Source organism: Sciurus vulgaris, assembly GCF_902686455.1.
Source record: "Sciurus vulgaris genome assembly, chromosome: 16".
NCBI classification, from domain to species: Eukaryota; Metazoa; Chordata; class Mammalia; order Rodentia; family Sciuridae; genus Sciurus; species Sciurus vulgaris.
The window spans coordinates 1,458,639-1,478,998 of record NC_136477.1 but is presented as its reverse complement, the minus strand read 5'-3'; the positions used below and the strand labels follow the sequence as shown (position 1 = coordinate 1,478,998).

At 61.6% G+C, this 20,360-nt stretch overlaps 2 protein-coding genes and 1 long non-coding RNA gene across 5 annotated transcripts; 1 reads left to right on the top strand and 2 right to left on the bottom strand.

Annotated features, from left to right (window-relative positions):
• Positions 1 to 114: 114 nt before the first annotated feature.
• Positions 115 to 2,599, bottom strand: IZUMO4 (IZUMO family member 4). Of its 3 annotated transcripts, none has more exons than XM_079114900.1 (10): positions 2,333 to 2,577; positions 2,170 to 2,250; positions 2,016 to 2,087; positions 1,592 to 1,618; positions 1,425 to 1,500; positions 1,247 to 1,294; positions 1,147 to 1,161; positions 902 to 919; positions 692 to 706; positions 115 to 438 (listed from the first exon to the last, which is right to left on the bottom strand). In XM_079114900.1, exons 1-10 carry the CDS (start codon positions 2,544 to 2,546, stop codon positions 348 to 350), a joined length of 657 nt encoding a protein of 218 aa, XP_078971026.1. In that variant the 5' UTR covers positions 2,547 to 2,577; the 3' UTR covers positions 115 to 347. The 3 variants fall into 3 exon arrangements, 1 of the variants encoding a protein (XP_078971026.1); XR_013759842.1 differs by having other exon boundaries at positions 358 to 438; positions 1,083 to 1,161; positions 2,333 to 2,599; XR_013759841.1 differs by having other exon boundaries at positions 692 to 919; positions 1,083 to 1,161; positions 2,333 to 2,599.
• A 442-nt stretch (positions 2,600 to 3,041) lies between these two features.
• Positions 3,042 to 19,640, top strand: MOB3A (MOB kinase activator 3A). The gene is made up of 5 exons (XM_079114887.1): positions 3,042 to 3,224; positions 10,526 to 10,624; positions 15,081 to 15,584; positions 17,573 to 17,775; positions 18,628 to 19,640. The coding sequence occupies exons 3-5, from the start codon at positions 15,164 to 15,166 to the stop codon at positions 18,655 to 18,657; spliced, it is 654 nt and encodes a 217-aa protein (XP_078971013.1). The 5' UTR covers positions 3,042 to 3,224; positions 10,526 to 10,624; positions 15,081 to 15,163; the 3' UTR covers positions 18,658 to 19,640.
• LOC306646307 lies at positions 15,989 to 17,643 on the bottom strand. Its single transcript, XR_013759844.1, has 3 exons — positions 17,509 to 17,643; positions 16,886 to 17,447; positions 15,989 to 16,664 (listed from the first exon to the last, which is right to left on the bottom strand). It is a non-coding gene; the product is annotated as an uncharacterized lncRNA (long non-coding RNA).
• Positions 19,641 to 20,360: the final 720 nt, after the last annotated feature.

Below are 20,360 nucleotides of genomic sequence, written 5' to 3'. Positions count from 1 at the left end.
TGGACCTGACAGCGGCTCCATGGCAGTGGCCCAGGCCGGCTGTTACTCCTGCCTGTGGACCGCAGGCCATACTCAGGCGGGTACCCCTCCTGCCTGGCAAGAACTGTTCTTGGATGAGAAATGTCAGGGAACTTTAATCATCCTATCAAACAGCTCCGAGACCCTGCCCAGGGCTGGTGCTAGACACGAACCCATCTCCCTTCCCCGCCCCCCACCCTGACCCATCCTGGGCTCTCTGGGTTTGGAGGGGGGACCGGAGGCAGCAGCAAGCCTGCGTCAGAGGGACAGGCTGAGAGAGTCCAGCTGAGTCCCTTGCCCCACTGCAGCTGGGGGCAAGGTAGTGGCCCTCAGTGCTGGGTCAGACACTCCGAGGCATTTTCCAAGGTCAAGTTGGCCAGGTGCTGTGGCTCCAGGCACGTGAAGCTTGGTGATATCAGGCTGCGGGGGGAAAGTGGCCTTAGCCTTCCTCACCCACCCTCTACCTCCCTCCCTGGATGGTCACTGGAACACTTGGTCCCCATGTATGGATGAGGCCCTGCCTCTCTGTCAAGAGTGCCAGGTGGGGTTGTTGCTGTCCCTGACATGGTGTGACTGGGGCTGCGATAGGATGGGGCTTAGGTGTGGGTCTCTGGTTGAGGTGCACCCCTGTCCCCAGTGGCTGCCTCCATGCCACTCCCTCCCGGTTACTCACAAGGCTGGGGTGGTTCTGCACGTCCCAGGCGAGGAGATGGAGGAAGCCATATGTTCATGAAATTACCACTTGGGTGGTAGCAGAGCAGGTCCGGCAGATCCCAGGTGCAGAGACAGCCCTGCCCGTGGTACCCACCAGTCCAACATCCCTGTCCCCAGCCCAGAGGAACCCATTGTGTCCATTCCCTCTAGAAGTCGAGGGCAGCCTTACCTCATGCTGGTGTCCTGTCTGAAAGACATGGCAGGGTTCCCATTAGGTCCCCGCTCTGGGGCTAAGGCTGTGCCCATGGCCCTCGGGCCTGCACTGGGGCTCTGACCACAGCTCTGCCCTGAGCTCGGCTGAGCTCGGAGGCCCTGGAGGGCGCGGTGCTGCCCACCCTGCACATACTCACCCAGGGACGTGCACAGGCCTACTGCCTCTGACAACACTTGTGCTGGGTCTGAGGAGGGACTTACTTGTGCCAATTATTTCTACAACGACAGTGGTTTGGAGTCAGAGGAATAAGTGTCCTTGACTGGTGTTCCCTCTCCATGAGCCCAGAGGCCCCCAACTCACATGTAACTGAGAAGGCCGCGCACGGCTGTCTCCCACTGCGCTGATGACCTGTGGGGACATGGGCCTTGGAGGTGGCATGCCCCCAAGCCCCAGGCCCTGCCCTGCCCTGGCGAGGAGCCCAGGATCCCATGGATAGCGGGACCCTCAGCACAGGCAGGGGCTGGCACCCAGGCCCTACTCGCAGTTGTAGCCAAAGCAGATGACGTGCGAGTCCGTGCAGTTGTTGCAGGAGATGGTCTCATACTGGAAGATGCCTGCGACACAGGAGACAGCAGCGGGCTGCCCCGGCTCTCCCAGCCTGAGGCACGAGGCTGCACCGCTCAGCCTGGACCCAGGCTCACTTACCACAGTGACGCTGACAATCAATGCGGCCTGTGGGAGAACAGGGCAGCGTGAGCTGACCAGGCCCAGTCTTGCCCAGAGGCTCAGGGTTCATCCCTTGGCACCTGGAGCACAGGCTCACCTGGGTTTCATGGATGTGTGTCTAAAACTAGGAGGGAGGGGGTCCCCAAGGTGGCTCCCAGAGGAGGGCAGCTGCTGCCCCAGCTCCTCCAAGGAACTAGTTCAGGAGATGACAGGGCACTTGCCCTTGGAGCACTTGTCAGTGACCCTCAGGGGGCCCACAGCTGTCCAACCTCGCCTCTGCCCAGGCCAGCTGCCAGCTCTGAATCCTGGTCCCCAGCAGTCCCCAGCCCTGGAGGAGCTGGGGCCCTCCGGCACCCCCAGAAGCCCCTGCAGCATGCCCACTGCTGAAGCCCCCTCTACTCACTTTCGATGATGGCGTTCTGGATGAGGTGCACCTGGTCCCGGAAGATGCTTCGCAGTTCATTGGGGAAATATCCTGATGGGGCAGGCAGAGAAGGGAGGTCAGGCTCAGACGGTGGTAGGGTGGGCAGGTCTTGCCTCAGTTTCCCGCCCCTTACCCGGGAAGTACATCTTCCCCTGGTACAGCTGATCCATCCTCTGGTACACTGCTTCCGCCACTTGGTCCAGCTTATCCCGGGCTGCGGACGGAAGGAGGAAGCAGGTGAGCGGCCCGGCCCGGGGGTCTCGCCTAACCGACCCCGCGCTGGGCTCCGCGCTCACTAATCTCCGCCGGGATGGCCAAGTGCAGTTCCCTCATCGTGTCCTCGCTCCAGTCGGTGAGTAGCGCCCCCGAAACGGGGATGTCGCCCACCCACCAGGACTTGAGGTTTACGTGGTGGCGGTAGAAGGAGAACTTCTCTGAGAAGTTGTCGTGGCAGTGCAGGCAGCCGCGGGCCAGTGCCGCAGTCATGCCCAGGTACAACAGCAGGGCCATGGCCCGCCCCCGCCCGCCGCCGGCCAACCGACGGCGCCCCCACGCCACGCCCCTCTGCCGCGCACCAACCAACGGCGCCCCCCGCGCCACGCCCTCCCGCCGCGCACCAACCAACGGCGCACCTCCGCCCCCAGAGCAAGCCCCGCCCCCAGGGCAGGCCCCGCCCCTGGTCTCAACGGGCAATGTATGGCATCGGTCCCTCTTCAGGCCCCGCCTACAAAACGCCACTCACAGAGAAGGCTCCACCCCCGTATTTGTGCCTCCTCCCAGACAGCGTCTCACGCATGCGCCAACGCCCAGAGCCAGCTCCTCCACTTGGGCTGTGCTTGGCTAAGGCCCCGCCCCGTGTCCAACAACCACATAAGCTCCGCCCACAGGCCTCCTGCCACAGACTCCGACCAATGGTGGTTGCTAGGCAACCGGAACGCAGCCCAGCCCGCCCGGCCTTCTGTCAGTACCCGCGCCTCCATTCCGGGCTCCCCCGGGGGTGACGCCTCACCTCCACCCCGGCCGGGGCTTTCTGGGGGAAGTAGGTCCGGCCCCGCGGGTGCGGCCGGGGCGGGGCCTTCGGTGTGTCCCTCCGCCGCGTGTCCCTCCGCGGGTGGCGGTCAGATCCCCGCGGCCGGAGCCTGAGGGGAGGCGGGAGCCGGACGGGCCTGACGGACGTGAGGCGAACAGGTGGGTCCTGGGGGCGCGAAGGCGGGCGGCGGGCGGCCGGGTGCTGGGGCGCGAAGGCGGGCGGCGGGAGTTAGCCGAGGCGGGAAGTGGCCGCGGGACCGACGGCCCCAGCGGCTTAGCAGCCCCCTGAGCTGCGCCGTGGGGCGCCGACTTGTGTTGGGTGACCACGCGGGTCTTTTGAAGGTCTGGGTCGCAGGTGGACAGCATGCCTTTATTTATGATTTTTGTAATGCGGTTCTGGGGATCGAGCCCAGTGCCTCACGCCTGCGAGGAGCTGTGGCCCCAACCCCTAAGTGACCATGCTTTTCTAAAAACGGCTCGAGGTCGGCGCGGTGGTCACGCCCGTCATTATAGCTTCTGGGCAGGCTGAACGCAGGAGGATCCCAAGTTCGTGGGCAGCCTCAGCAACTTAGGGAGAACCTGTCTCAAAATAAAAAGGGAAACGGGCTGGGGGTGTGGCTCAGTGGTAGAAGCCCGTGCTGTCCCCAGCCCGGCTGAGTGGGGAGCCATTGGAAAGCGAGGATCAGGAAGTAGAGACAGCAGAAAACAGGTCTCGGAGAAAGCCAGGTAGCTTCACAGGGAAGAGTTCCTGTCTTTGTGCATATTACCTTTCCTCCTTCTTTTCCCTTTTTTTCCTCTTCACATTTTGGTACAAGTTTAATTGACAGGATGAACTGCTTGCATTCAAAACAGACACTTGGTAGGGTGAGACCAGACCCAAGTGTCTCTGTGTGCTTTGCAGCCCACACCTCTCCTGTGCTGCCTGGTCTGCTCTCTGCTGCTGCTATGCAAGGCTGGGGATGGGACGGTGTCCTGGCCGGCTACCACCTTCCTTCCTGGGGCATCTCTTTGTAACCCCATTTTATAGAAGAAGCAACAAGGCCTGCCTGAAGTCCTGACTGTCCCCCAATCACATCTTAAGGACAGGCATTATTTGGCCTGCATGTTATGGTTACAATATTAACCTGAGAGATGAGAATCCCTTTCCTCTTCTCTTGGGGTCTCAGGGATTCACTTCCTTTTCACAGCAGTTTTTTGTTTTCTGTTTTTTGTAGCTAGAATTGAACCCAGGGGCACTGAACCACTGAGTTACATCCCTGCACTTTTTAAAAAAAATTTTAAATGTTATTTGGAAATGGTCTCACTGAGTTGCCCAGGCTGGCCTGGAACTTGGATCCTCCTGCCTCAGCCCCGGAGGAGTTGGGATGGCAGCCTGCACCCCCGTACCTGCTCAGCAGCTCTTTCCTTAGTGGGGGGAAGCCAGAGGCTCATTTGTTGGGTGGTTTGGTTGTTGTACAAGTTTGGGAGATACCTTCCTGACTGCTGAAGGTAGCAGCAGACAGGAAGCCCCAGACCTGAGATGGGAGAGTCAGAGGCAGGGGCTGGGCAGGAAGAGTGTCACTCTTCGGGAACAGGTTGGTGACCCCCACCTGTCTGGACTCTATTACTAGAGTTCACTGGACACGTCTGCTAATGACAGACTGAGAACAAAGCAAAAATCCAGTATTTCCCATCCGTGTCCCCTATCCCGTGTCCTTCTTTTCCCAAAGACTGCATCGGGCCCCCACTCAGATCAGGCCTGTTGCATGGCAGTTTTTATCTTTTTTTATTTTTGGTGCTGGGGATTGAACCCGGGGCAATTTACCACTGAGCTACATCCCAGCCTTTATATATTTTATTTTGGTCAGGGCCTCATTAAGTTGCTTAGGGCTTCTCTTAGTTGCTGAGCTGACTTTGAACTTGGTATCCTCCTGCCTCAGCCTGTCAAGTCACTGGGATTACAGGCATGTGCCACCATCCCCAGATAACTATAATGTTTTTATTTTACTTTTATTTTATTTTTTCTACTTTGTGTGGTGCTGGGATTGAACCCAGGGACTTCCATATGCCATGTGGGCTCTCTACCCCTGAGCCACATCCCCAGTCCCCTTTATTCATCACTTGGATTCATATTTTTAAGCAGTGGGGCCTTCCTGTGCTGCTCAGGCAGGTCTCAAGTCCCTGGGCTCATGCCATCCCCCTGGTCAGCTTCCCTGGTTGCTGGGCCTATAGTGCGTGCCAGCTCACCTGGCATAACACACTTAAATTTTTAGAGCAGTTTTCCATTCATGGCAAAATTGAATGTGAGGCACAGGTTTCCATGGTCCCCTGTCCGCACAGATCCTCCCCAACATCCCACACCTTTGTTATAGTTGCAGTCAAGGGACCTCTGTTGTCCTAGCGTCCTCGTACGGAGTCCTTCGCCAATGTTGGGGCTACTCTGAAGCCTTCTGGGGGTGCACTGGTGTACAGTGCGGCATTCTCAGGCAGAGTTCTCTGCGACCCCTCGTTCCCTGCAGCACTGGACTGTGCTGCCTCCCGGCCTGGCCTTCCCAGGCCATTGCAGAGCTGGATCCGAGCTCAGCTCTTCACTTGGCGGACCTGGCGCAGGAAGCTCTGCTGGAGAACCTTCGTGTCTCTTGCAGGGCCTGCCAGGGTGACCTCCAGTGCCTGGTGTCCCAGAGGACCATGGCAAGCTGGAGTCAAAGTTCACGTTTCTCTCCTTCACCAAACACATCAACAGCTTTTCTTCTGTAGTCCTGGGATTTTCTCGTTGTGCTTTGGTTCTTGCATTGCTGGTGCTCAAACCGAGGGCAACAGTGTTATTTTCCTCTCTCAGGGGCGTGCACCGGGGCTCCTGAACTCGTTAAGCCTTTCACATTCTGAGGGGATGCAGCTGCAGTGCACGGGCCTCCAGTCCCAGCTACTGGGGAGGCTGAGGCAAGAGAACCTCTCAAAGCCAGGTTCAGCACCTAGCGAGGCCCTAAGCAACTTAAGGAGACCCTGTCTCAAATGTGAAAGGGCTGGGGAGGTGGCTTGGTGGCTAAGTGCCCCTGGAATGTGGTCTGCCTGGAGTGACTTCACCGCCCAGGCCCCGCCTTCTCGGAAAGTCGCTGCTGTTCTGTCAGAGGCTTCCATCTTGGCTCCTGAGCAGGCACCTCCAGCCACGGGCTCACCACGGGAGGCCTAGGCGTCCCCAGCTGCAGGGGAGGCTCCTTTTCCCCTGGATTTCAGGGGTTCAGATGCTTTACCCAGAAACGGCAAGTCGGACTTCAGTGATCGGCTTCTGGGCAGGAGCCCCCTGCTCTGCCAGCTCCAGAGGAGGACGCACTGGTTCCCTGGGGCTGCCACGTGTGTCCTCCTCTCTTCCCCTTTTCTTGTTCCTCCCCCAGTGACAGGAGTGACCAGGGCCTGCACAGGCCAGGCCAGCGTCTCTGGCTGAGCCACACTCCCAGTCCCCTTTTTCTTGTGCTTGTGCCTTGTTTGGGATCTTTGTTGCATTGGGGTAGGACTCCGCCTCCTCTGTGGAGCTCCATCCCAACCTGTTTATTTTATCTTGAGACATCACCTCACTTAGCTGCCTGGTGGCCTGGAACTTGCCGTCCTCCTGCCTTAGCCTCCTGGGTCGCAGGGCTCACAGGCATGGCTACTGTCCCTTGCTACACCTTATCTTTTCCTCGAGTGGACCCTGGGCAGTGTCCCCTCTGTGGCCATGGCTCTGTCTTCAGCCCTGAGGATGCGCCAACCTGGGTCTCGCAGGGATCCCGAGGTCTGGTGTGGGCTGGGAGGCTGTGGCTGGCACCCTGGGCTCTGCCTCCTGGCCCAGAGCCGAGCAGCTGCCCCCTCGCTGCCTCCCCCGCGGGCATTCGGGCCGGGCTGCTCGCTGCAGCGCTGCTCTCCACCTCTGCTTCACTGCAGCCTGCCTTCCTCTGAGGTCTTCTTGGCTTTTCTTTTTTGCGGTGCTGGGGATGGAACCCAGGGCCTTGCGCTTGTGAGGCAGGCGCTCTGCCAGCTGAGCCATCTCCCCAGCCCCTCTTCTTGCTTTTGACGCTTGAGACGTGTTAGGGCACAGCGTCCTGCTCCGGCACCACACATGGCCCTGGGAGGGGCGAGGAACTGGCCTCTCTTCCTGTGTGGGGCTGTGTCCTCTGCATGTGGACATTTGGGCCAGATCATTCCCTGTGGTGGGGCATCTGGGGCACTGTGGGTGCTGAGCTGTGTCCTGGCCTCCACCCACTTCCTGCCAGGAGCACCCCAAGTTGTGACCAACCACATCCCCAGACATGGCACACAGCCCCAGGATGGGGTGCAGGGCAGGACTCAAGTGTTTCTGGCCCTGACAGTTCACACCAGGCAGAACTGGAAGGAAAAGAAGGTGGCCACACACGTATCCCACACACCGGAGCGAGATGGCAGAGCTGGGGTGTCCTGGTGGGGAACAGGGCCCCAAACAGTGTGAGTCACCCTCAGTGCTGCCTGTGCTGTGGGTCCTGGTTCCAGGAGCATCGAGGCAGTGGGGTTGCCCAGGACTGTGCCCCAGGGATGCGGGCTGAGCGGGGCTGGGCAGGGCTGGGCCTGGGCCTGGGCCCAGAAGCCCTGGGGAGCTTCCTGCAGCAGAGGGTGCTCTGTTCATCTAGTGCCGTTTCCAGCCCACATCGATGCTGTCGTCAGGAGACGCCTGACCACATCTGGGGCCTGGTTGTCAAAACTGGCCGGAATGGGCAGGAACCAGGCCACTGCAGCACCCTGCAGTGCCCAGGATGCCCACCCAGAGAATGGGCCAACCCCCACGTCCGTAGTGCCAAGGGTCCCTGGCCTGGTGGAAAACGTGCCAGACTTGGATCTAAGGGTCCAGGCTCAAACCCAGCACGCAGACCTTTTTCTGTCCTCAAGAAAGGCAGCTGGCCTGGAACAGGGTGCTTCTTGTGATCCGGCAGCCTGGGAGCTGAGGCAGGAGGACGGCAAATTTGAGACCGGGAAGACCCTGTCTCAAAATAAAAAAAAATATAAAAAGGCTGGGATGTAGCTCAGTGGTAAAGGACCCCTGGGTTCAATCCCCAGCACCATTAAAAAGAAGAAAGGAGACTGGGGCTGGGGTGCAGCGCTGGGGCACTTGCCTGGCACGGGTGAGGCAGTGGGTTTGATCCTCAGCGCCCCTTGAAAATAAATAAGTGAATAAAGTAAAGGCATGGTGTCCATCTGCAACTGAAAAAAATTAAAAAAAAAAAAGAAACAAAGGCAGCTGACCTCATTCCTGCCCTGCGGAGTGGGCAGGTGTGTCCTGCTCTGCAAGGGACAGCCAGTTTCATAGACGTTTCACTCTGGGCTCCCAGCCTGGGTTAGATGAGTTCATTAATAAACAGGCCTTTTAATTAGCAATGATTGTTTATCGTTGGTAAGTAAGGACTAAGCTGAGCAGGTAGCCACGCCTGGCATCCCAGCTACCTGGAGGCCAAGGCAGGAGGATCTCAAGTCTGAGGCCAGCTGTGCAGCTCAGACCTGTCTCAGAATGAAAGGGCTGGGCTGCCGCTCAGTGGTGGAGCGCCCCCAGATTCGACCCCTAAAACTGCAGTTGAGAAAAAAATCAGAAACTCTCGGGCGCAGCTGCCCAAAAGTAAGAATCAAGAATCACCCCTGCAGATACCTCCTGTTGGGTTCAGTTCCCTGACAATCAAGGAAACAGTAAAACCGGAGTCCCCACAGGTCCCGGCAGCGTTAGAGTGTCCATCCACACCCACTCCTGGGCTCCCTAGTCTGGGAGACTCTCCCTGCCCAGCCTGGATCATGGTGAGCAGATGGGAGCAACTGTCACAGAGTCAAAGCCTCAGGACAGGACGCACAGAGGGGTCCCAGCAGTGGGTAGTCACCCTGAGCTGCTCGCTGGAGCAGGAGACAGCACAACACTGGGTCTGGGCCCAGCCCTGGGCACCTTGGGTGGGTCCTGGCACTGCAGGGTGCTAGCAGTGTCCCCGGCCTCCCCCAACTCCATGCCAGGAAACTCCGGGGTGGCGGAGTTGCCCTGAGGAGCCCGTGATGGTGGGGCCGAGCGCCAGCCACCTGCCTCCGCCCGCCTAGCCCTGTGGTCTGCTGTTCCGAGAAAATGGCTCCCCCCACCCAAGGCAGCACCAGGCTAGGTGGCAGCTGGGGTGCTGCTTCTTGTGCCGAGTCCCGCAGGACTCGCCAGCTGAGTACAGGCAGGGGCATGGCCCTGCAACAATCCCAGCAGGCACCTTGGCATCCTGCAGCTCTCTGCACAGCCCCCTGGACAGGTGGGCTTATTGGGCATGTGCCCTCATTTGGCCCTGCGATGACTCGAGGTGGGGACTCAGTCCCGTGGGGTGTGGATGCCCACTCGGGGCTCCCTTGCTCTCTTTCTTTGGAGGCAGGGGTGGAGGAGACGTGAGGCCCAAGACCAAGTCTCACGGGCGGGGCTTCCTGCTCTTCTAGTACCCAGGGCTCTAGGCAGCCCTGGCTGGTGGCGGTCACCCCGTCCCTGCCTCCTTCACACAGCTGGCTCTTGAGTCCCTTCCTTCCGCAGCGACACCAGCCACCTACTCCAGTAGGACCTCATCTTAACTCTCTTTAACTCGTGATGTCTGCAGAGGCCCGTTGGTGAATCCAGCTCCGTCCGCAGCACCAGGGTTAGGGCTCCAACAAGCCTTTCACGTCCAGGATCGAGCCCACAGTGGGCCGGGGATGGCTGCTGTGGGGACGGGCTCCTGGGGCGCAGGGGCTCTGGGGCAGGATGTGGCTGTGGCACTACCTGTGATTCTACTAAAAGTGTTTACGTTTTCACTTTAAAGGGTTGGAATTTGCAGTGTGTGAATTCTATTTTAATCCAAAAGAAAAGATTATCCAGGGGTTTAGAAAAATACACTAAGCCTGGACAGCTCCTGTCTGAGTGGCCCGGAGGGACCTTCCCCGGATGCTTCTCTCTGCAGCCCAGAGATGAGCGGGAGCAGGAAGCACACCAGGGCCCTGCCTGTGCGTCAGGGACCATCTCTTGTTCTGGTGCCAGGGTGGAACCCAGGGCCTTCCCATGCCAATACATGCTGTGCCAACAGAAGTTGCCTGCTTGCTTCTTGTTTCTTTCTTTCCCTCTTTTTCTTTTTCTGCAGTGCCGGGGTAGAGCCCAGGGCCTGGAGTGTGCGAGGCAGTGAGCACTCCAGTGAGCACCCCGGCCCAGGATCAGGCTTCAGATTGCACAGGGCGGTGCTACTGTGTTCACGGGCAGAGTCTAGGCTTGCCCGGCCAGAGGCCAGTGTCGCACACTGATCAAGAACATACGAACAAACCTCTGAACTTGGGTCTCATTCCCATAGTGGTGACAGGATGTGGAAACTGCCGGAAGGAAGTGGGCCACTGTGGGCGGCACCTCGCCAGGGAGGGGTCACAGCAGTCAGTCGCTTAGGGGAACTGCGTTCTGTTTTGTTCTATTAAGAAAGGAAATGGGGTGTGTCATCTTACCTCTCATCTTCTAGAATCTTCCAAGTGTCTCCTGTCTCGTCCATTGTGGGAAAACGGGGAGAACCAAGAAGCATCGGCGCCCAATTCTGAGACCTGCTGGAAGTACTAGAAAGGTCAGAGAAAATGACCCCAGAAGTGGCCATGGGACTTGGGGAGTGGGGAGGGGTCTTCGGGCACTCAGCCTGTGCACTCTGGGTCACAGAATGGGTGCCCCTAAGAGGAGGCCGCTGACTTATTTTTTGGTGCTAGGGTTTGAACTTGGGGGCACTCAGCCACCAAGCCACATCCTCAGCCCCGTTAGGCATTTTCTTCAGAGACCGGGTGTCACTGAGTTGATTAGGGCCTCGTTGTTGCTGAGGCTGGCTTTGAACTCGCGATCCTCCTGCCTCAGCCTCCCGAGTGCTGGGTTCACAGGTGTGGCCATTGTGCCTGGCAGCACTCGGCTTTGACAGCCATCTGCCTCAGGAAGTTTGCAGAACATCATTTCGCCCCCCTGAACGAGGATACTGTCCCAGGCTCTGAGGAGACGGAAGCCAACCCTTCTACCACCCTGGCTTCTGTAACAGTCCTGGTGGGCTCTGGTAGACGGGTGTGAGGGCTGGAGAGGAGGGCAGGCCCCTGGAGGGAGTCAGTCCTGGGCAGGACCACAGCGTTGCTCACCTTCCCCGACGCCCAGCCTAGCCCAGAGCCAGCGTCAGTGTGCTGGCTGACCACGGCCATGAAGGCCCCACAGACCATCCAGGCCTTGCTGGTGGGCCCCACTGCTGCCCTGTCCAGGTGCCGTGCTGGAAGGAACCCACTGCTCTGGAGGTGCCCTGGACAAGTGCAGGGCAGCTGCAGGCCTAGTGTCTCTGTGCTGTAGTTTCCTTTAGTGTTGGAGGTTTTGTGCCTGATGAATGAGGAGCTCAGGGGTGAGGCAGGAGCCAGGGGCCAGTCTGTGCCCCCAGGAGCCCGAGGGCCTTGGCCTGCCCCCTCACCTTCTCCTAGTACAGTGAGGCGGGTGCTCTTCCTGGGGCAGCATTTGGACAGCAGCATGGAACCTGTGAAAGCGCCTCTCCTAGAGGCCTGGCAGACCGTGGGCCAGGGAATGACCGTTGGGGGGCTGTGGGCACAGGCGCTTCCCTGCCCCACTGCGTGAGGCAGGGTGGTGGGGTCGAAGGCCTGTGGGGCCCTGCCCTCTCAGCCCCACGAGTGCACGCTGGGCGCCTCGCCCAGGAGGCAGCAGGCACCCAGGCCCAGCCGACCCTGGACGGTGTGAGGTGGCCTGCCAGCTCAGCCCTTCAGTGGTAGGAAAGAGCAGGCAAATCCAGGAAGGTCAGCCGCCCTGGTCAGGGCCAGAGGACAGCTGGCAGGGACCTGGTGGGGGGTCGTGCAGCATCCCTGCCTGCATAGCCCACAGCCCCTGCCCCGGGCCGTCCGCCTGCAGCCCTGTGCTTGGGGTGCTGATGGGACGGGCCTCTGACCTGGCTCACTGTGGTGATGCTGCCAGGTATTCTGGGCCACGTCCGGGCACTGCTGGTCGCACAACTGGGGGAGGCCAGGGACGCTGCTCAGCCCCCGCGGAGCCCCGGACGTCCTGCCCAGTGCAGCCTGGGCCTGGGTGTACTGAACATAAGTGGAGCTGCGTTTTTCCCAGGAAAAGGTGAAGTGCGTGCCCTGGTCAGGGTCCACCCAGGTGGCCAGAAGCCCTGAGGGAGGCCGAGGCCCGGGGCAGGTGGGGACGGGACCTGGGCCCCTGCGTCCCTGTCAGGCCATGCTCGCCCCATCCTGCTCGCTCCTCCTGGTCGTGCGGCTGGCTGCTGGAATGGGGCCGGCCTGAGCCCCGGGGACGCCAGCTGGTTCCAGGGAGCTGGAGCAGAGCTGCCCTGTTGTGACAGCCCTCCTGACACCTCAGGTGCTTCACCTGTGTAAGGTGCACAAGTCAGCCTAGAGTGCGCCCAGTCGTGTTCCAGAACATTCCATCACACCAGAAGCAAGCCCCGCCTCCTCCCCAGCCCTCACATTCGGGCCCATCTCCGTCCCTGGACTCCTGTTCTGGACCCTCCTGTCCCTGGGCACACACTGTGACCTGTCTGGCTCTCCCTGAGCATCGGGTCCTCAGGTCCATCCACGCTGTAGCTGTCACCTCACTCCTGCCCTGGCCAAGGACGCTCTGGGTGGAGGCGATGTCTTGTCCATCTGTCCATCTCTTGGTGGACGCCTGGCTGCCCCCGGGCTCAGCAGCCTGAGCCGTGTGAGCAGCGATGTGCACATCTTCCTGCCGCAGGCCCCCCATGGGAGCTGCTGGGGCACATGGGGACCCTGCCATCCTCTTGCCATGGTGGCTGCACCGCCTCACAGTGATGCGGGCACGCCGTGCTTGCTGGTCACACTGACCCGTGACACCGCCATCCTGCCCAGAGTGCTCGTCCCCCTCCCTGGGCCCAAGGTGTGTGACAGTCTTCAGGGACTGCTCAGCCCCGCAGCAGGAGGATGGCAGGTCTGAGGCCGGCCATCCCGTGTACACCTTGTAGCTCCCACAACCCCGAAGGGGACCTGAGGGCCGACACCAGGGTGACACAGCAGTGACCACACAGTGGCGGCTGTTCTGGCTGTGTGCTGACAGGTGGGTTTCCTGTTGACACCAGAGGATGCCCATGTTGTGCAGCTGAAAGTAACATGCTTATTCCCTGAGGCCCTGGGCGGGAGCCCTGCCGGGCCAGACCCAGGGCGACTTCCAGGCCCTGGCCCTCCTGCGTCCTCTCGTGAGGACCCTTGGTGATGCTGGGCCCGGACGGTCCGAGCCCTGCCCCAGTTCAGAGTCCTTGCCTGTCTTGGTTTCCCCAGACCGTTTGATGCAGGTCCCTGCCCTGCGCTGTTGGCATCTGGTCTGCTGGTTCTCTGCTCACAGTGGGCGCTGGGCAGCCTCTGTAGAGGTGACCAGGGCACCTGCACCTACTCCCAAGCCCAGGGCTGACCCAGAAGGCCCCCAGATCTGAGCGAGAACATGGAGAGCCTCGAGTCCCCATTCTGTGGGCACTGCACCAGCTGAAGGGACGTGCAGCCGCTGGTTCCCGCTGTGCCCCGACGTCCTGTGGCTCGGAGGCGCAGGAAGCTGCTCCCACAGTCTGCGCAAAAGGAGCAGCAGGAGCCGTGGGCACTTGTCAAGTGTCATGGGTGGTTCCTTACTGGTGGGGCACACGTCTGGGGACAGGCCTGAGGCCATCGCGTCCCCCACCTCCAGGACTGCCCCTCTGCTGCTTCCCCTTCTCGAGTCCTCGGGAGCCTGTGTTTGATGGCCCACAGGTCTGGGCCAGGGCCACACTGCCCACAGGGGCCTCCCGTGGAGCAGGGTGGAATCGGCCTTGCTGGGCCCGAGGCAGAGGACAAGGCACAGAGCTGGGCGCCATCGTCCACAGTGACAATAATGGCAGTGGTGTGCAGGGAGGCTTCTCTGCCTCCGTCCTGGGCTGCTGGCAGTGACTGTCCCGCTCACCCAGGGCCGTTGTGCTCATAGCCGGCGCGTGCTCGAGTGCCAGGAGGGTGCCAGGAGGGTGCCGTGGCACCGGGGGTCAGCATGAGCACCTGAGCAGGGCTCAGGTGGGCACCCGACAGCTCGCCCCGAGATGTGCGTCCGGGAAAGCTCCTTCGGGGCACTCCGCCACTGAGCCATGCCCCAACCTGCTTATGTTTTATTTTGAGAGAGTCTCTGTTGCTGAGGCTGGCCTCAGACTTGCCATCCTCCTGCCTCAGCCTCCAAGGGCTGGGATGAGAGGTGTGGCCGCTGTGCCCATCCCCTTGAGGTTTCTTTATTTAGATGCATAATGTCCCTGAGTGCATGTCCACCCGGAGCCCAGCATGACTGCATTGGGAAGTGCTATCTTCGAACGCGCGGCTGAGTTAAGATGAGGTCACCCTGGAGTAGCATGACTCCTGTCCAGCAACTGTTGACTCGTACACAGAAGCAGCAGGAGCTTACTGTCTGGGCTCGGAGGTCCAGGTCAGAGTGGGCCAGGCTGTCTCCACGGTGTTTGTCTGCCTTACAAGGACCCTGACCACTGGAGTCAGGACCACCCAGCTAGTCCAGGGTCACCTCATCTCAAGACTCAGCTTCCTCACACCTTCAGTGACCCTCTTGTCATTTAAGATGAGCAGAAGCTGGACACCCTGGCGCATACCCATGATCCGGCAGGAGGATGGCAATTTCAAACCAACCTCAGCAACTTAGCAAGACCCTGTCTCAAAATAAAACAGAAAGGGCTGGATGTGGCCAGTGATCAAGCACCCCTTGTACCAAAAAAAATCATCAGCAAAGGTCTGGGGGTCAGGACGTGCAGCTCCTTGTGGCCACCACCAGGACCTCTGCACGTCCCCCACGTGCCCTCGCAGGCAGCCTCTGGGCACGGCGGGCCTGGCCCTGTCAGGCCAGCAAAGGATGCAGCTGCCTGGTATCACAGCCCTGGCTCTCAGCTCCCCCTTCTGGGGCGGAGGACGGCAGGCTGGGCCGGGTGACTGCCTGTCCCCTAGGAGCAGCACCCCGTTGCTTCCACCCAGACTGCGGGTCCCCAGCTGCTCCCCTCACTGTTTCAGACCCGGGAAGAGCCGTGACTTGGCCGCCACGCAGACCGTCCCACCGGGCCTCGGAGGCCTCCTGAGCCGGCGGTGCGGCCACGATGTCCAGCCCCTTCCTGAAGCAAGTCTTCAACAAGGACAAGACCTTCCGGCCCAAACGCAAGTTCGAGCCGGGCACCCAGCGCTTCGAGCTGCACAAGAGGGCGCAGGCGTCGCTGAACGCGGGGCTGGACCTGCGGCTGGCTGTGCGGCTGCCGCCCGGCGAGGACCTCCATGACTGGGTGGCCGTGCACGTGGTGGACTTCTTCAACCGCGTCAACCTCGTCTACGGCACCATCAGCGACGGCTGCACGGAGCAGTCCTGCCCTGTCATGTCGGGGGGCCCCAAGTACGAGTACCGCTGGCAGGACCAGCAGCAATTCCGCCGGCCCACGGCGCTGCCCGCACCCCGCTACGTGGGCCTGCTCATGGACTGGGTGGAGGCGCAGATCAACAACGAGGACCTCTTCCCTACCAACGTCGGTGAGTCGGCCGCGCTGGGCGCAGGCGGCACCTCTGGCCTGGCTCCAGAACGTGCTTGCCATCCTGGAGCGCACGGCATGGGGCTGCTGCCCGGGCGGAGGGGGCCAGCTCCGCTGGTGGAGGAGGCGCGCCTGCCTGCGCGAGGCCCTGGCTCATCCAGCACAGGAACAGGAGACCAGGGGACGGGGTGTTGCAGGAGGTGCAAGGACAGGGTCCGCTGCACAGGCCTCTGGGGGGCCGTGCTCTGGCTTTTGCCTCCCGAGGGACCCCCGTGGGCTGGGAAGATGCTGCAGCTTTGTTCTGAAGAAACCGACCCCTGCGTTCCCGCCAGCGTGGGTGGTGGGGGTGGAGGTCCGTGGTGTCCTGCGCTGCTCGGCCCGCCCTGCCTCCCCGCCTCGTCCCCTGCACCAGGGAAGGGCCTACTCTACCTCCTGTCAGAGCCTCGCCGCAGCGGTGTGAGCCAGGGGCTTTTCCTGGGAAGGGGCATGGCCTCTGTGACCCCTCCCCAGCAGTCCCTCCAGTGGGTGCCCCAGGCCTGCCAGATGCCACCACCCACCACCAGGCGCCTCTCTGCCCCGAAAGGAGGAGGAACCTGCCCCGGGGCCTCCCGCACGTTGGGGTGCCGCTCGGGGCCAGTGTAGCTTCAGCGTGGCCTGGGTCTCTGCCCACTGCGTGGGGCCCCGACAGCGGCCCAGAGGCGAATGCAAAGGAGGCGTGTGTCTCCACGGGCTGTGCCACTCGCCGCACGGTTCCCCGGGACCACTCAGGTGCCCTCTCCAACTCTGGCACAGGTCTGGGCTTTTCTGAGTCAACCCAGGGGCAGCAGCCAGCCTCCTGAGGCCCAGGGAGAGTCTGCTCCGGAGCCAGCAGTGCAGGGCCTTCCAGTCCCTCTCTGCCCTTGCTTCCTGCCTCCTCATGAGGACCCTGCAGTGACCAGAGTGACCCCAGCTCAGGGCCTCCCCTGGTCTCGCCTCAGAGCCCCTCCTGCCACGGGGGCCATGTGCACACTGAGAGTTCTGACATCTCTTGACATCAGTGACCCCAGACCAGAAAGCACAGCACTGTCCACCCAGTGGTGGCCTTCCTCCCTGGACCCTGTGTCCACCCAGTGGTGGCCTTCCTCCCCTGGACCCTGTGTCCACCCAGTGGTGGCCTTCCTTCCCTGGACCCTGTGTCCACCCAGTGGTGGCCTTCCTTCCCTGGACCTTGTGTCCACCCAGTGGTGGCCTTCCACCCCTGAACCCTGTGTCCACCCACCAGTGGCCTTCCTCCCCTGGACCTTGTGTCCACCTAGCGGTGGCCTTCCTCCCCTGGAATGTGTCGTCTTTGCCAGGTGCAATGGCCACACCCAGGATCCTAGTGGCGGGAGGCTGAGGCAGGAGACCCAGACAGGAGGAGGGTAAGTGCACAGCCGGCCAGGCCCTGAGTGAGTCTCTGAGTGAGGCCCCGATGAGCCCCAGGAGACCTGACACCAGAGTGGAAGGGCCGGGTGCAGCCGTCAGCTGCTGGCACTGCCGTGGGCGTGGGCCAGAGCCTGGCTCTGCACAGCTGGCTGTTGCCTGTTCCTCGCTGGCCTCACCCTGCCTGGACGGTGACCCCCGCTAGCCTGTGTCCGGGCTGGAGGCGTGCTCACTCTCTCTCTGTGGGTGGGTGCTCAGGAGGTGCAGGGTCAGAGTCCTCTGGAAGGACGGAGAAGGGAGCCATGGTGGGGACAGCTCCCCGGGTCACTGCAAGAGGCAGCCACAGCGAGGCCTGCCGGTGGGGACAGCCCCGTGCTTGCCTGGTGGCGTCCATGCTTAGCTCTGGGAGGAAAGGCCCTGGTGATCGGGAAGCAGGTAGTGGGACTTCAGGCAAGTGTCTCAGCTCCCTGAGCCTCGTGGGCCCAGGCCCGGTGGTTCCAGGTGGAGCCAGTCACAGGCCGCACCTGCCTGGGTCCCGCCAGGACAGCGCCCAGGGTTTGCAGCGTCCCGCCCTGTCCCACCCACCAGGCACACCGTTCCCCAAGAACTTCCTGCAGGCCGCGCGCAAGATCCTGTCGAGGCTGTTCCGCGTCTTCGTGCACGTGTACATCCACCACTTCGACCGCATCGCGCAGATGGGCTGCGAGGCCCACGTGAATACCTGCTACAAGCACTTCTACTACTTCGTCACCGAGTTCAGCCTCATCGACACCAAGGAGCTGGAGCCCCTGGTAAGTGCAGCGTGGGGACCGCAGGGGCCAGGCCGGGGGCTGGGGGAGCGGGCTGGGGGCCGCAGCGAGCCTCCCCTGGGGACGCGGCAGCCCGGCTCTGAACACCCTGGCCAGGAGACTCAGAAGCCACCTGTACATGCCGCCACCACAGGAGCCAGAGGGTGGCGTGAGCGTCCAGCCCTGGTGGCCCGGCCGCGCCCAGCAACTCTGGGTTTGCGTGGAGGCCATCGCAGGCTGCTGTCCGGTCAGCCTGGCACAGGCATGGCACCAGAAGAGTAATGTCCCTTCTTGAGTTTGGGACCCAGGCTCGTGATGATGGGGACCCGCTCCAGTGGGAAGGCCTCCAAGGGGTCCCGGGCTGCGGTGCAGCTGGGCATCGCGGGGCATGGCACGCACTCTGCCAGAGCCCCAGGCGGGGGTGCCTGCAGCCAAGCTGTCCACCTGCTCGCTCCCCAGGTGCCATCCCCACTCCTGGCTCATCCTGCCACGTGCCTTCATGCTGTCAGCGGGGCGTCACAGCAGGGCCCAGGGCAACTCCCGTGGGCGTCTGCCCCACCCACTGCCCCACCTGGTCTGGGTGTGCCCACACCCTGCCCCTCCGCTGCCCAGCTGGAGGGGGGACAGTGGTTTGGGCTCTGCAAACCCAAACAGAGCAGCTGGGAGTGCTGTGCCTGCCATCCGGGTGTGGGCAGCTCTGTGTGCACGGTGGCCTGGGGGCCTGGCCTTGGCGGGCAGTGCCACCACGGGCCTGCTGACTGCCCACTCCTTGTTGACTGGGCTCCCTGCTCGGCCCCCTGCCGCCCTGCGTGTCCCTGTGTCTGCCCGTATCTGACATGCTGTCACTTTTAACAGAAAGAAATGACCACACGGATGTGCCACTAAGCTCCCCGGCTGCCACCAGCCTCCCAGGCTTGCAGGAGGACGTCTGAGATCGCGGCGTCTGTCCCTACAGCTGGGCATGCTAAAAGTGTCCACCTCACCTGGGTCGCCAGGACAGCCTGGGCAGCGCCCTCCTCCCTGAGCTTCCGTCTCCTCCTCTGTCAAGAGGAGGCTGAACCTGGACTCTGGATTCTTTTCTCAGAACCGGGAAAACCCACTGTGTGTCGGCTACCCCTGCTGCCTGGTGCTGCCGGCCCTTCTCAGAGCTCCTGTCCCAGCCCTCACCCTGCCCACCGTGGCCTTCAGGCTTGTCATCCGGCCTCGGCCTCCCCGGCGGGTCCCAAGAGACAGCAGGCGGCTCTGCCTGCTGCTGCTGGCCCAGGAGGGAGGCCGGCTCCACCTCAGCTGCTCCTGGCCTCAGCCAGGGTTCTGCTTCGGCCCCGTGCAGGCCTCGCGTGCCCAGGCCCCCGCCCCATGCCCGGGACGCATCCCAGGGTTGCATCACGCCTTCAGCCTTCAGGCCTTCTCAAGGTCTTTTAGGAAGGGGGCTCAGAGATTGAACCCAGGGGTGCTTAACCACTGAGCCGCACCCCCAGCCCTTTGTTTTGTTTTGAGACAGCATCTTGCTGTTTGCCAGTCTAGCCTTGAACTTGCCATTCTCCTGCCTCAGCCTCCTGAGTCACTGAGGTGACCGGCATGGCCACCACCCAGCTTGGGAGGTTCTTAAAGGTGTTTTTCTAACTAGTAAATAGTGACCCCTAGGATGTCCCTTCTGCCACCACCAGCCCAGGAACGGCCCCTCCTGGGTGTCTCCACCACCATCTCTGCCCTTGTGTAGGATGTGGCCTTTCTTCAGGTGCCTGAGAACTTTCTAGAGAAACCCCTCTGTGCTGCCCCCACAGGGCCACAGGACCAAAGCCAAGGGCCCCCTGTTTGGAGGGTGTGATGGGGCACGACCCAAGGAAGCCTCACCTGGCCCTTCCCTCCCGCCCCAGCCATGGGACTCTGTCCTTCCCAGCATCTGGGAGGCTGTCCTTGAACAGTGCAGCCACTCCACATCCTGCCTGACCCAGGAGCTCCAGGGACCAGAACTCACCAGCCCAGGTCCCCAAGCCCTAGGAGTGCCCTGCAGGCCATTGTCCCAGCAGCCCCCACACCGCGAGGTCCCTGGCCCTCTGCAGGTACTACCTTTGCCCCATCCTCCCACCCACAGAGGACGTGGGCACCCCGGCTGTTCCCAGCAGAGGAGGGCCTGGGCTGGGGACAGCTCCACCATGGCCAGTGGGCATCTCACCCCAACAGGCTTCTCAAATAAACATGCACAGACACAGTGGCACTCGGGTCTCATGGACGGCGGGGAGTCAGATGAAGAGGACAGACGTGCGGGTAGAGGAGGAGCGGGGCTGGTGGAGAGGCCCTGCGGGAGGCCAGTCTGTCTAGGTCTCCTCCTGAGGCACACCTATGTGATGTGACTTGTGTCCTTTGCTTCTTCAAAGGAAAGGAGGCAGCAAGCTCAGCCAGGTACCAAGGACCAGAGGACAGGCAGCACTGGTGCTCTAGTCTGCCACTGACCAGTTCTGTGGCCTCAGACCTGGACACTTCCCTTCTCTTTTTGGGGTGCTGGGAATGGAACCCAAGGCTTTGCATGTGCTGGGCAAGGCTCCACCCCTGAGCCACACCCCAGCCCTTTATTTTATTTTGAGACA

Coding starts and splice junctions, on each gene's coding strand:
- IZUMO4 (XM_079114900.1), bottom strand. CDS start 2,546: ATGGCCCTGCTGTTGTACCTGGGCATGACTGCGGCACTGGCCCGCGGC. Junction 1,501..1,591: donor TGATTGTCAGCGTCACTGTG/GTAAGTGAGCCT, acceptor CCTGTGTCGCAG/GCATCTTCCAGTATGAGACC. Junction 1,295..1,424: donor TGCTTTGGCTACAACTGCGA/GTAGGGCCTGGG, acceptor ATGTCCCCACAG/GTCATCAGCGCAGTGGGAGA.
- MOB3A (XM_079114887.1), top strand. CDS start 15,164: ATGTCCAGCCCCTTCCTGAAGCAAGTCTTCAACAAGGACAAGACCTTC. Junction 15,585..17,572: donor CCTCTTCCCTACCAACGTCG/GTGAGTCGGCCG, acceptor CCCACCCACCAG/GCACACCGTTCCCCAAGAAC. Junction 17,776..18,627: donor CCAAGGAGCTGGAGCCCCTG/GTAAGTGCAGCG, acceptor CACTTTTAACAG/AAAGAAATGACCACACGGAT.